The 12,275-nt window shown below is 44.7% G+C and overlaps 1 protein-coding gene across 3 annotated transcripts in view; it reads right to left on the reverse strand.

Annotated features, from left to right (window-relative positions):
- Positions 1-12,275, reverse strand: part of POU2F1 (POU class 2 homeobox 1) — a 187,449-nt gene that overhangs the window by 95,676 nt on the left and 79,498 nt on the right. The window contains exon 1 of one of the 3 annotated variants that reach the window (XM_034791700.1): positions 2,948-3,086. The exons of the other annotated variants lie outside the window; for them this stretch is intronic. Within the exon in view, the coding sequence (XP_034647591.1) occupies positions 2,948-2,975 (28 nt within the window). The 5' untranslated portion in view covers positions 2,976-3,086. Of the gene's footprint in view, positions 1-2,947; positions 3,087-12,275 lie in introns of those variants that run through there. 3 annotated transcript variants of the gene reach the window in all.

Below are 12,275 nucleotides of genomic sequence, written 5' to 3' on the forward strand. Positions count from 1 at the left end.
AGTGTGATCATCCTATTTATAGAAATGTACCACTCTTGTATCTAAAACTAGAAATATAAAACGTAACTCTGAGGGCCTATTGTAATTATGCAAAGTGTGGGCCATTAATGGTGGTTTGGAATCTTGATGACTCCCATTAACCAGGACCATTGTCTGCAGATGGCTGTGTTTACCTGTTAGTCTTCCTGTATGTGTGTGTGCTGGCAAGTGGGCAATGAAGTCTTGCAGTGACATGTGATCATGTCACCTGAACTGTAATCCATCTTTAACCTGGTGCTTTTCCAGTGAGGGGGAGTGGAAACCCAGAGGGACAAAGGATTCCCGCCTTATTCAAAAGATATATAAAGGGGTGGAACAGAAAAAAGGGAGAGAGGAGCCATCATGAAGAATCCCCTAGCTATCACCTGAGCTGGAACAAGAGCTGTACCAGGGGAAAGAATTGTGCCCAGGCCTGGAAGGTGTCCAGTCTGAGAAAAACTTACTGAAGCATCTCTGAGGGTGAGATTATCAGTATTTAGTTTGATTAGACATATGTTTGCGCATTTTATTTTATTTTGCTTGGTGACTTACTTTGTTCTGCCTGTTACCACTTGGAACCACTTAAATCCTATTTTCTGTACTTAATAAAATCACTTTTTATTTAGTAATTTACTCAGAGTATGTATTAATACCTGAGGGAGCAAACAACTGTGCATATCTCTCTATCAGTGTTATAGAGGGCGAACAATTTATGAGTATACTCTGCATAAACTTTATGCAGGGTAAAACGGATTTATCTGGGTTTAGACCCCATTGGGAGTTGGGCATCTGAGTGCTAAAGACAAGCACACTTCTGTGAACTGTTTTCGGGTAAACTTGCAGCTTTGGGGCAAGTGATTCAGACCCTGGGTCTGTGTTGGAGCAGACAGGAGTGTCTGGCTCAACAAGACAGGGTGCTGGAGTCCTGAGCTGGCAGGGAAAACAGAAGCAGGGGTAGTCTTTGCACCTCCAAAGGGGGTTTCTGTGATCCAACCCGTCACACTCCATACCTAGTGGATGATCAGTAGTTTGTCTTTAATGAAGCTGCAAATACCATTCCACAGGGCAACAAGAATAGTTTTTGCCAGACTGCACTGGGAAATCAAGGCTTCAGAAAGAGGTATTTAGTGGTTGTTTAGTGTTACATGTATATGGGGAATTTAGGCAGGTAGTAAAATGTGCTTGCAGTAAGAATAATATTTTACTATTAAGATTCACCTCTGGCAGCAATATATTTGCAATGTTCTGTCTTCCATCAAACCCCCAAACACTATAACAAGTAAAGAGATAAACTCGCTGTAGAAACTTCCTGCCAGAACTGCTTTGAACCCATGGAAGAATAAACCTTCATTACCTTCACCAGCTTGAACAAAACCTTGGTGGGTGTGTGGAAGGTGATGTTCTATGTTTATTTTGCACAGAATGGGTCAAGCACTCTATAGTGTTTCCATTGCAAATAGCATCACATGCATCTGAAGCACAATACTGTTATGAACAAAATAGACACTTATCTATAGGGCAAAGACCTACAATAATGTAATTGGTTTGTAGATTAATTGCAAAGGAAAGTTCTTTTGCAATTAAAAAAAATAAGGGTGTTAACACCTTCTTTCCCTCCAACACCTTTTTCCCCTTTAGACTTTTCTTGAGTTTTAAATAAAGGCTGGGCTGCAAATTTCTGTCAATAGCACCTAAAAACAAACCTCAAGCACAGAAAGATCGAAAGCAGCAGGTGCATGACTGAAATCAAACTCAAAGGAGCTTTTACATTCATTCTTGTTACTCTGATAGCAGAGTTTGAGTGTAACACAAGGCACTACTATGCTAGGCTTTCGCTGCCTCTCTGATATTTCAAAAGGTATTCAGAAAAAAAATAAAAAGCAGAGGATGGACAAGACTGGAATGATAGATAAATTGCAAATTAAGCAATGCGTACATGTAAAATCATCTTAATATAGAATTTCACGCACTGTTTCCCCTCACACCCATTCAAGGGAAACTTTCCCAATACTCCATCAGAACCAGCATAAATAATTCCCTGGGAAACATAGGTCAGAGGGATTCCTCAATTCCAGCAAAACACCAAATGGGTCACTTACATATGAATCTTTGACTCAAACTTGCAACTGCTGCATATCTGGAAATATGCATGTTCAGATATCTCCTTAAAAACAAACATCAGACTAACGATGGTCCAGTTATACCTTTTATTGTAGGACCAAAAAGGAAATACCCTTAGGTTCAATGTGTGGAATTCAGAGCTCTGAAAATAACATACTACCTATTGCAAAAAAACAACAAACAATTATTACAAATAACTTTTAAAATATAGGAAAGGGAAGAAATATGAGTACAGGACTGACAGGCTGCTAATGGAAATACGTTATCTCAGTACCTTAAGCTGATGCAAGCTATGCATCAATGGCAACTGTGACCTCCACCCTATTTTCCATTACACAAGAAGAAACCTTGCTATTATGTCAGAAAAACACACATACACACACAAACAAACTATAGGCCCTGTGAAGAGTTGATATGGGTAAGTGGTTTGAAATTGGAATTTTTTTTTAAATATAAAAAACAAACAAAAAAAAGAGTATATGGATCTGCCATTCAAGTCCTAAATCTTAATGTCTGTCAGAAGTCAAATGATTCTCAGAATAAAATCCCAAAAGCAAAAAGTTCTGTATTGAATATCACCCAAACCCAAGAGCAAATCTATTTTTTCCAATGCCGAAGAGTACAATTCTCCAGAATCAGGAAAAAACTGGAATAGCAGGGTGGCACTTGCTGTTGATTTACTGGCGAGCTTCACCTTTAAAATGCTTTCTGCAAACCCTGCATATGTTTAAGCCTCCATGCATAGTCAATCTCACACCCTCTATTTCCATATTAAACGCTTATAAGAAAGAGCAGAGCTGGTACCCACCTAGAACGTAGTCACTGCAGTCCAACATTGCTGTGAAATCCTCTACAGGTTCAGATAGTCCAAGGAAAGAAATAAAGAGGGGGAAGACTATTTCTAACAAATTTATGCTACTGCTCTCAACAGAACAAGAAAGGGAGTAGGGGTGAGGGGGAGAAATACAACTTCAGTTACACCATAGCAATCTTCAACTGAACAGGGAAACTTCAGTTGCTCTGTGGAGTTTTAGTCTCTCCTACTAGCTGTGTCTGACATTGTCAAGGCGACTGAAGCGTGAAAAGTTCCCCTTTTTGTAATAAAACAGAAACAAAGATTGCAGCTGGCAGTTTCCATAATGAAGCTTAATCAGTATGCGCCTGATTAGGGCCTTATGCAAATCTCCCCTCGTTAGCACAGCAGCCAGCACTTTGAAGTCCATGAACAATTCATTTGCAGAGTACACTGAAAGCGTTCCCTGCATAATTTAAATCATGGTATAAATATTTATCAGCTCATTTGCATATTAATTGGCAGTGCATGAAGGGAAAAATTATCTCCCAAGTGCCAGCATAATAATTAGGGAACAAAATGAAATCTCTTCCAATAGCTTGGCTTCTCAGCACAGTACTGGTGGAGCAGGGAGGGAGAGAGACAGAGTTCTGTTAAAATGCCACTGAAATGACACATACAAATTAGAAACAACTCTACAGACTTTAGCACCTTTAATCTTATTCCTGCTGGCAACAATAACTTCAGTAATAAAGGGGATTTGGAAAAAGCTTTAATCCAAGAAAACAATTAGCAAGGTAGGAGCTGAACATAGATGTCAACCTGGTGTTTTCCAAATGTTAACATGAACTGTCACGAGATGGTCCCACTCAAAAACAGAAGACAACATTAGGGGCAGAGAAGCAGCACACTTCTTTTTAAATGGTCAAAAAAGGCTGGTGATTCATTATCTGCTAATAGTTTTGCAACACTAGATTAACAGCAGTATATATGTCCAGTATTGTGTAACATTTGACACCCATTAATCTATCCCATGTGATGTTGCAAATAATTTTTACACTTTCAAATGATTTCCAAGTAAAAGCTACTAATCCCTTCTACAAGTGTAAACTGAGAGCTAAATAAAGCTTACTCTGGAGCTCGGATTCCAGGAGGGGGATACTTGAGATCAGGGTTGTGGTCCTTGGACCACCAATGATTGGCAGAATCATGCCCAACAGTCTGCAGAATTAAACATTTTGAGACCCAAGCAAAGAAGGAGTGGAGATTGCGAGTGGTTGTGGTCCATGAAAGAATATTTCTTACAAAGTGGTCCACAGAATGAACATACCAGAGAATCACAACTTTAGACCAGCTCTATTAAATAAAATCTCTGATAGAATATACAAAATTCAATTTCCAAGACAGCAAGAACAAGATACGTCTCTATGGTTCAAGGGATAAATGCATAGCTGGATGTGAAAACTCAGCAGCCCATTTTCTATTCAGGAATAAATTAAGCTATGGTCAATACTGGATGAATGCAGTCATGGCCACTTTCAGGTACAAATGTATATGAAGTTGCAGAGGGAAAGGTACTTCTTTAATTAGTTGCTCTTCTTGCTCCTTTATGAAGTGGAATTCAAATCCCACCCCTCCACACCAAAGAGAAAAGAAGAAGAAAAAAGATTTCTAATTCCTGTACTACTGACTCAAATTTATTTTCACTTTGGACCTCTCCTGTTCAGCCTCACATCTCTGTCTACCTTTCAGGGTATGCCCACACCTCAGAATCATAACGGACAGCATCCACACTACAAAGTAACAGTTGAGTTCTGGATGGGTTGCTGTAACAGTGGTGCTCTACTTGTTCCTATATAGCACTAAGACTTCTGGGGGAAAATCCCATGGTTCAGAGAGTTTCAGTAAATGGCACTATTCTATTAATGTTTTTGCCATGTATTGTGGGAGAACTATCCATCCGGAGATCCTAGGCAGAAATGGCACCAACACCCATTAAAACAAGTCATTCCTGGTGTCTACCAGCCTCCGGCCAGCTGCCAGCACAGTGAGATGCCCTCTTTGGGACCATTCTCAAAGAATGGAGCTCCGTATCAGAGACTGATGAGTTCAAATGCTGATACTGGAAGGTGCATGTGAAAAGGAGAATGAATGCTAAGACTCTGGGTCAGGAAATGGGGAATAAGTAGACAAGAAAAGACCAAGGGGTTGGGTACCTGTCATATTGTGGGAAGGCACTGGAGGATTAGTGCCCCTCAGTTGTTGTGTCACAGGCTAGCCTGTGTCCATGCTACAGATATGACACGTTGGCAGTTGACAAGGGAGGGTCACTCAAGGTCTGCCCTATATTCCCAGTTGTGCTAGCCAACTTGCATTACCACCACAAACAAAGGGTTTGTGTGTAGGTTCAAGGGGTCAAGATAACAATACTTGAGCTGTAACCTTGTGTTAACTTACTAGTGAAAACAAGCCCTCGGTTATCTCCTCCTCAAACTAAACAAGTCAAAAACAGAACACATCTTTCCTTCTAAATTGTCTCCACTAAACCTCTCCATTCTCCAGTGATAATTGTGTTACCTTCCCTTTCACACAAGAATGGAATCTTAATTCAAAATAGCCAGAATCAGTTGCCTTTATGGCATGTTACTAAAACCTTCTGTTTACTAAGGTTTTGGGGGAGGACTGAAAGCCTGAGTGCAATGAGATTTGGGGTGGGGTACTGTAGAATTTACTGCTTCCAAATTACAGGCTAGTTAAGATCATTTAATTTTGTATTTGGGTTGCGCCTTACTGCAGGGTGGTTATTCCTGCATGGATTGCCATTCTAAAGAACTGTCCTGGTGTCCTGAGCTGTGAATAGCTTTTTTTTTGTGAGGTGGGAGAAGGGGAAGGGGGAGTATTTAGATCTAAATAAAATAACCCTTTCAAAATCCTGTCACGCTTTCCTCTAAGGGTACGTCTACATCAAGAGAAAAGGTACACCACTTTTCCTAGTGTAGACATACCTTAAATCATTTCCAATACGTCATCGCTGCAAAGACTGGTTCTCTCTCAACTTGACAACTGTAAACTTCTCCAATCTCACGTCATAGCACAAAACAAATCACATATGACTTTTTCCTGGTTAATCCTTCCCTCGCCCTGGCTTGGCATCTTGCCAAATTTAGACTGTAAAACAATACGCTCCTCAACAGCACTGCATAAATAATATATATTTTTTAAAAGATAGTTATAAAGTAGAAAAAAGGCATCTTAATTCTTATTGTGAAAAGATCCAAAATACTATTGGCAGAATAAGAGGCAAAATTATTATCAAAGGCCTCCCATCCCACATGCATTTAGGGAGAGAAAAGAATCTTCATTTTTACTCTCACAAGTTTTGATCTATTAGTAAAATGTCACTTACTACATGCCCTCAATGACAGCTAGGAAGTTTCTACTGTTAGGTATCCCCATTTGACAAGCGTGATCTTTACACACTTCCCAGGAACAGTTTCTGACCCAATACTGAAAGACTAGTCTTGAGGCCAGCAATACATTAGTCTCACTCCTGAGCATGGTACTGTGAATCCTACTGTGAAAGGGAGTCAGTAGTGTAGCTAGCGGGGTGCAGGGGAAGCAGCCGCTTCCCCCGCCTTTCCAAAAGCGACCAAAGGAGGGAGAACACGGCATGCAGCTCGCAGCACGGCCCGGCAGCCGCGTCCGGAGGAGCGGGGGGGCGCAGGCTGGCGGCCTGGAGCACGGCCCGGCAGCTGTGGCCAGAGGAGCGAGGGGGGGCGCGCAGCCTGGCAGCCCGCAGCGTGGCCAGCAGCCATGGGGGGGGGGTGGCACGGCCGGAGGAGTGGGGGTAGCGCGGCCCAGCAGCCACGGCCGGAGGAGCGAGGGGGGGCGCAGGCTGGTGGCTGGAGGAGCGGGAGGGCGCAGCATGGCGGCCGGAGGAGCAAGGGGGAGGCACGGGGGTGGCACAGCAGGGCTGGAAGAGCCGAGGAGGGGGGGGGGCGCGGAGCGGCCGGAGGAGGAGCCAAGAGGGCGTGGCCAGAGGAGGAGCCAAGGGGGGGCTCCTTTTTTATATTTGCTCCCCCTCCTCTTAGAAGCTGGCTACGCCACTGAAGGGAGCATGGCATCAAGCATAACATATATCTCCCTTCTTATTATCTCAAACTACAGCCCACTTTTCTCTCTCAGTAACCATGCAAAACACTGGATAGCACAAGATTTGAAAATAGCCCTGATAAGTATACACTGTGTCAACTAACACCAAAAATGCCCCGAGGAAGACTGCTTTCCATAGGTCATATCAGCCAAGAGTAATATGTTGGAGCCTGCCCTAGTCTCTAAACCAAACATTAGAATACAAAAAAACCCCGCAGATTTTGAGGCCTCAAACTCCATTCCTCAAATTAAGTGATGAGATTTCCTGTTACTTTTCAAACAGAACCCCAATGTATTGTGAACAGAAAACACTTATGAGCAAAACAAACCATTATTTATGTTCGCTCAATCCCCACAGTAATTAACAACGGACAATAGCCTCTTAATAATTAAGATTACAACTAGGTTCCATTATACATTCTAATTTTAGCTCCAACCCATGTTTTGGTTCACAAAACTAGTTTGATCTAAAAATTGCTAAGTCCTGGTCTACACCTAAAACTTAGTCAACCTAGCTACGTCGCTTGGGAGCATGAAAAATTCACAGCCCGAGACACGCAAGTTAAGCAGATCTAAGCCTAGGTGTCGACACCACTAGAAATTCTTCCGTCAACCTAGCTACCGCCTCTTAGGAGATCAATTACCTACACGGACAGCATCTGTAGTATAGACATAGCCTTAAGTTTACTCTGAAGGCTAAAGAGCAGTTTTCTGCAGAAGTCAAATAAAACCGATCTGTTAAGTTACAAGTCAAACTTGCTATGATTTGAAATTTTTAAATCTGCATCTAAATTTTCTGTCCTCCCCAACCAGCTCAAACAAAACTCACTTCAAACTTTCCATATAGTTAAATCTCCTTCAAAATTCTTGTACATACCATATTTCAAGAAGATTAAGAGAAGACAGTTACCTGTTCCGTAACTGGTGTTCTTCGAGATGTGTTGCTCATGTCCATTCCATATGAGGCATGTGTGCTCACCACATGCACCGGTGCCGTAAGTTTTTTCCTCAGAGGTATCCATAGAGGACCGGCTCTGGTGCCCTCTGGAGTGGTGCACACATCCTGCAGTATAAGGGGTGCCGTCGGCTCCCCCCACCCTCAGTTCCTTCTTGCTGGAAACCCCAACAGTGGGGAAGGAGGGCGGGTCATGGAATGGACATGAGCAACACATCTTGAAGAACACCAGTTACGGAACAGGTAACTGTCTCTTCTTCTTCGAGTGCTTGCTCATGTCCATTCTATATTAGGTGACTCCCAAGGAGTACCAATGGAGGCGGGTAGGAGTTCATGGATACGTAGATTGCAACACAGCTCTGCCGTACCCAATGTCATCTCTGGCCTTCTGAGTGATGGTATAATGCGCAGTGAATGTGTGAACCAAAGATCACATCACGGTTCTCCAAATGTCCTGGATGGGAATGTGAGCCAGGAAGGCTGCCGAGGACGCCCGAGTTCTGGTCAAATGAGCCCTCACTATCAGTGATGGTGGGACCTGTGCTAACTCATAACAGGTCCGGATGCAGGAGGTGATCCAGTCTGAAATCCTCTGAGAAGATACTGGAAGGCTCTTCATCCTGTTCGCAGTCGTGATGAAGAACAGGGTTGACCTGCGGAAGGGCTTGGTACGCTCCAGGTAAAACATCAGGGCAGGTCTGACATCTAGAGCATGTAGCCTCCTTTCCTTAGTAGTGGCTGCAGCTTGGGACAAAACACTGTGAGGAAGATGTCCTGGTTGATGTGGAAGGAAGACACCATTTTTGGAAGAAGGGCCAGATGGGGTCGCAGTTGAACTTTGTCCTTGTAGAACACCGTATATGGCAGCTCCAATGTCAAGGCTTTAATCTCCGACACTCGTCTCAGCAATGTTACTGCCACAAGGAATGCAACCTCCCATGAAAGGTGGTAAAGGGAGCAGGAGGCCATAGCTTCAAAGGGCGGGCCCGTGAACCTAGAAAGAACCAAGTTAAGATCCCACTGTGGGGCAGGAGCCCGGACTGGCGGGAAGTCTCTCTCAAGGCATCTCAGGAATCTGAGCAACATGTCATGCGAGAACACCATCTGACCCTGGATCGACGGGTGAAAAGCAGGGATGGCTGCAAGGTGCACCCTGATGGAAAAAAGGGCCAGCCCCTAGTTCTTAAAATGAAGCAGGTAACCTAAAATAGATTGTAAGGAGGAGCATAACGGAGAGATGCTATGCCCAGACGCCCAATGGGAGAACCTCGTCCACTTGGCCAGGTAAGTTGCTCTGGTGGAAGGCTTCCTGCTTCCCAGGAGGACTTGCTGGCCCTTGTTAGAGCAGGCCCATTCCTCTGGGTTTAACCATGCAGCATCCACACCGTGAGGTGGAGGGAGGCAAGGTTGGAGTGTAGGAGGCGCCCGTGATCTTGTGAAATCAGATCTGGTCGGTCGGGAAGGGGCCAGGGAGCGGCCGCTGCCAGGTCCATCAACGTGCTGAACCAATGTTGGCACGGCCACACCGGGGCAATCATATGACTTAGGCCTTGTCTCTCTTGATCTTTGACAGGACTCTGCTGAAGAGCAGGATCGGCAGGAACGCATATATTAGGACCTCTGACCAGGGAAGGAGAAAGGCGTCTGAGAGGGAGCCCTTATCCAGACCCTGCAGGGAACAGAACTGATAATATTTCCTGTTCTGTCTGATGGCGAACAGGTTCACTCAGGGAGTTCCCCACCTCTGGAAAAGCCATTGGGCTACCTCTGGATGGAGCAACCACTCATGGTGAGAGAAAAGGGACCTGCTGAGGCGATTCACCAGCATGTTCCTGATGCTGGGGAGGTTACAGGCCTCCAGGTGGATCGCATGTTTGATGCAGAAATCCCACAATCAGAGAGCCTCTTGACAGAGAGCCTTGCCTATTGATGTAGAACATCAAGGCCATATTGTCCGTCAACACTCTCACCACTTTGAGTGACACATACGGTAGAAAGACCCTGCAGGCTAAACATACCGCTCTGAGCTCCTTGACGTTTATGTGCAACGTCATCTCCTCCAGGGACCACGTCCCTTGATGCACTCCCCAGCCGATGTCTAAAGCTTCCGATATCAGTTCGGCCGAGTGGCACAGGGTGTCAAACAGAACCCCTTTCCAGGACAACCTTGGGGTCGGTCTACCATTACAGGGAGGTAAGTATCATCGATGGGATAGTAACAACTTTGTCCAGGTGATCCTGGAGGTGGTAGAATCTCCATCTTTAGAGGTTTTTAAGGCTCGGCTTGACAAAGCCTTGGCTGGGATGATTTGGTTGGCATTGGTCTTGCTTTGAGCAGGGGATTGGACTAGTTGACCTCCTGAGGTCTCTTCCAACCCTAATATTCTACGATCTCTGGACTGGGAATAAATTGTTGCCAGCCACTGCTGCAAGGGTCGCATTCTGAGCCTTGCACTGCGGATGACATATGTACAATGCTGCCATGTGGCGCAGCAAACACAGACTTACCCAGACTGGTTAGAGGGAACGCAGAGACCCCCCACAATGAGGTCCACCATCATTTAGAGCCTCTCGTGTGGCAGGAAAGCTCTGGCGCAAGTGGAGTTGAGCACCGCTCCAATGAACTCTATCCTTTGCACCAGAACTAACGTTGACTTCTTGTCATTCACCAACAGGCCCAGAGACCGGCACGTGACCTGTAGCACCACGACATCCCTTTGGACTTGGGACCTGGAGCAACCTTTGACCAGCCATTCGTTGAGAAACGGGTAGATCTGAATAAGCCTGAGATAGGCTGCTACCACCGACATATACTTGATAAATACCCTCGATGCTGTCGCTAGACCAAAAGGGAGAACCACAAACTGGTAGTGGTCCAATCCCACCGTGAAGCATAGGAAGCGCCTGTGCCCTTGAAAGATCGCTATAAGAAAGTGCGCGTTCTTCAAGCTGAGGGCGGCATACCAGTCTCCCGGATCCAGGGAGGGGATGATGGAGGCCAAGGAGACCATGAGGAACTTCAACTTTGTTAGGTATTTGTTGAAGTCTCGCAGGTCCAGGATGGATGGATCTTAGACTGCCCTTGGCCTTTGGAATTAGAAAGTACCGGGACTAGAACCCATTGCTCCTGTACTCACAAGGAACTTCTTCCACCGCTCCCAGTTGCAGCAGGCTCTTCACCTCCTGCGCAAAAAGACTTTCATGAGAAGGGTCCCTGAAGAGGGACCGGGGCGGGCGGGGGGGGGGGGGGAAGAGAAAGAGAGGGAATAGAAAGAAACTGTAGAGTTTAGTCCTGGGCCACTGTGTTGAGGACCCAAGGTTATCACAGTCCATTCAGGGAGGAAAAAAGAAAGGCGGTTGGAGAAACAGGAAGGCTCTTTAGGATATAACATAGTGTGTGTTAAAGTATACACATCAATGACCATTTTGCATCTTTACAAATGTCTTTTCTAGATACCTGAGCCAGAATAGCTGTGTAAGCTGCTTGAGCTCTTGTGGAGTGAGATACCACCCTGCTTTGTGGAGGCAAGTTTTCGTAGCATAACCTTACGCAAGATGAAACCCACTATGAAACTGTGTTGCCTTTCATCCTGTCCACAACTGAAATAAACAGCTGGATAGACCTTCTAAAGCACCTACTTCTGCCCAAGTTAAACACCAGCTCCCTTCTAACATTCAAAGTATGAAGCCTCTCTTCATTCTTATGAGAATGTGTCTTAGGGGGGAACAGGATGGTAAGTATATGGCTGCATTAGAGTGGAACCCAGAAACAACTTTACCAAGGAATTTTGGATGTGTATATATATTTATATATATAAGCAAATATATATTCTAATTGCTGACTCTCTCTCTCTCTCTCTCCAGCAATTAGGGAACGTAACTCCTCCAACCTCCTCGTGGAGATAATGGCCAAAATGCTACCTTTATAGATCAATGTATCAAAGAAGCAGTGGCTATTAGCTCAAAAAGCAGACCCATCAGTTTAGCCAGTACCAAATTCAAGTCCCATGGAGGAGTGGGATTCACTATATGGGGTACAGTCTGTCCAAACCCTTTAAGAATTTGAGGGTTAGAAAACACCAATCTGCCCTCTGTTGGTAGATGGAATGAGGAGATACCACTAGAACGCAGAGAACAAAGATCTTGATGCTTCAGGTGAAGCAAATCCAGGATATGATGGATAGTGGCTAGGATCAGCAAAATACCATTCCGCTGGGACCAGCTGGAGATTCTATT

This window comes from Trachemys scripta, chromosome 1, assembly GCF_013100865.1.
Source record: "Trachemys scripta elegans isolate TJP31775 chromosome 1, CAS_Tse_1.0, whole genome shotgun sequence".
Lineage (NCBI taxonomy): Eukaryota > Metazoa > Chordata > Testudines > Emydidae > Trachemys > Trachemys scripta.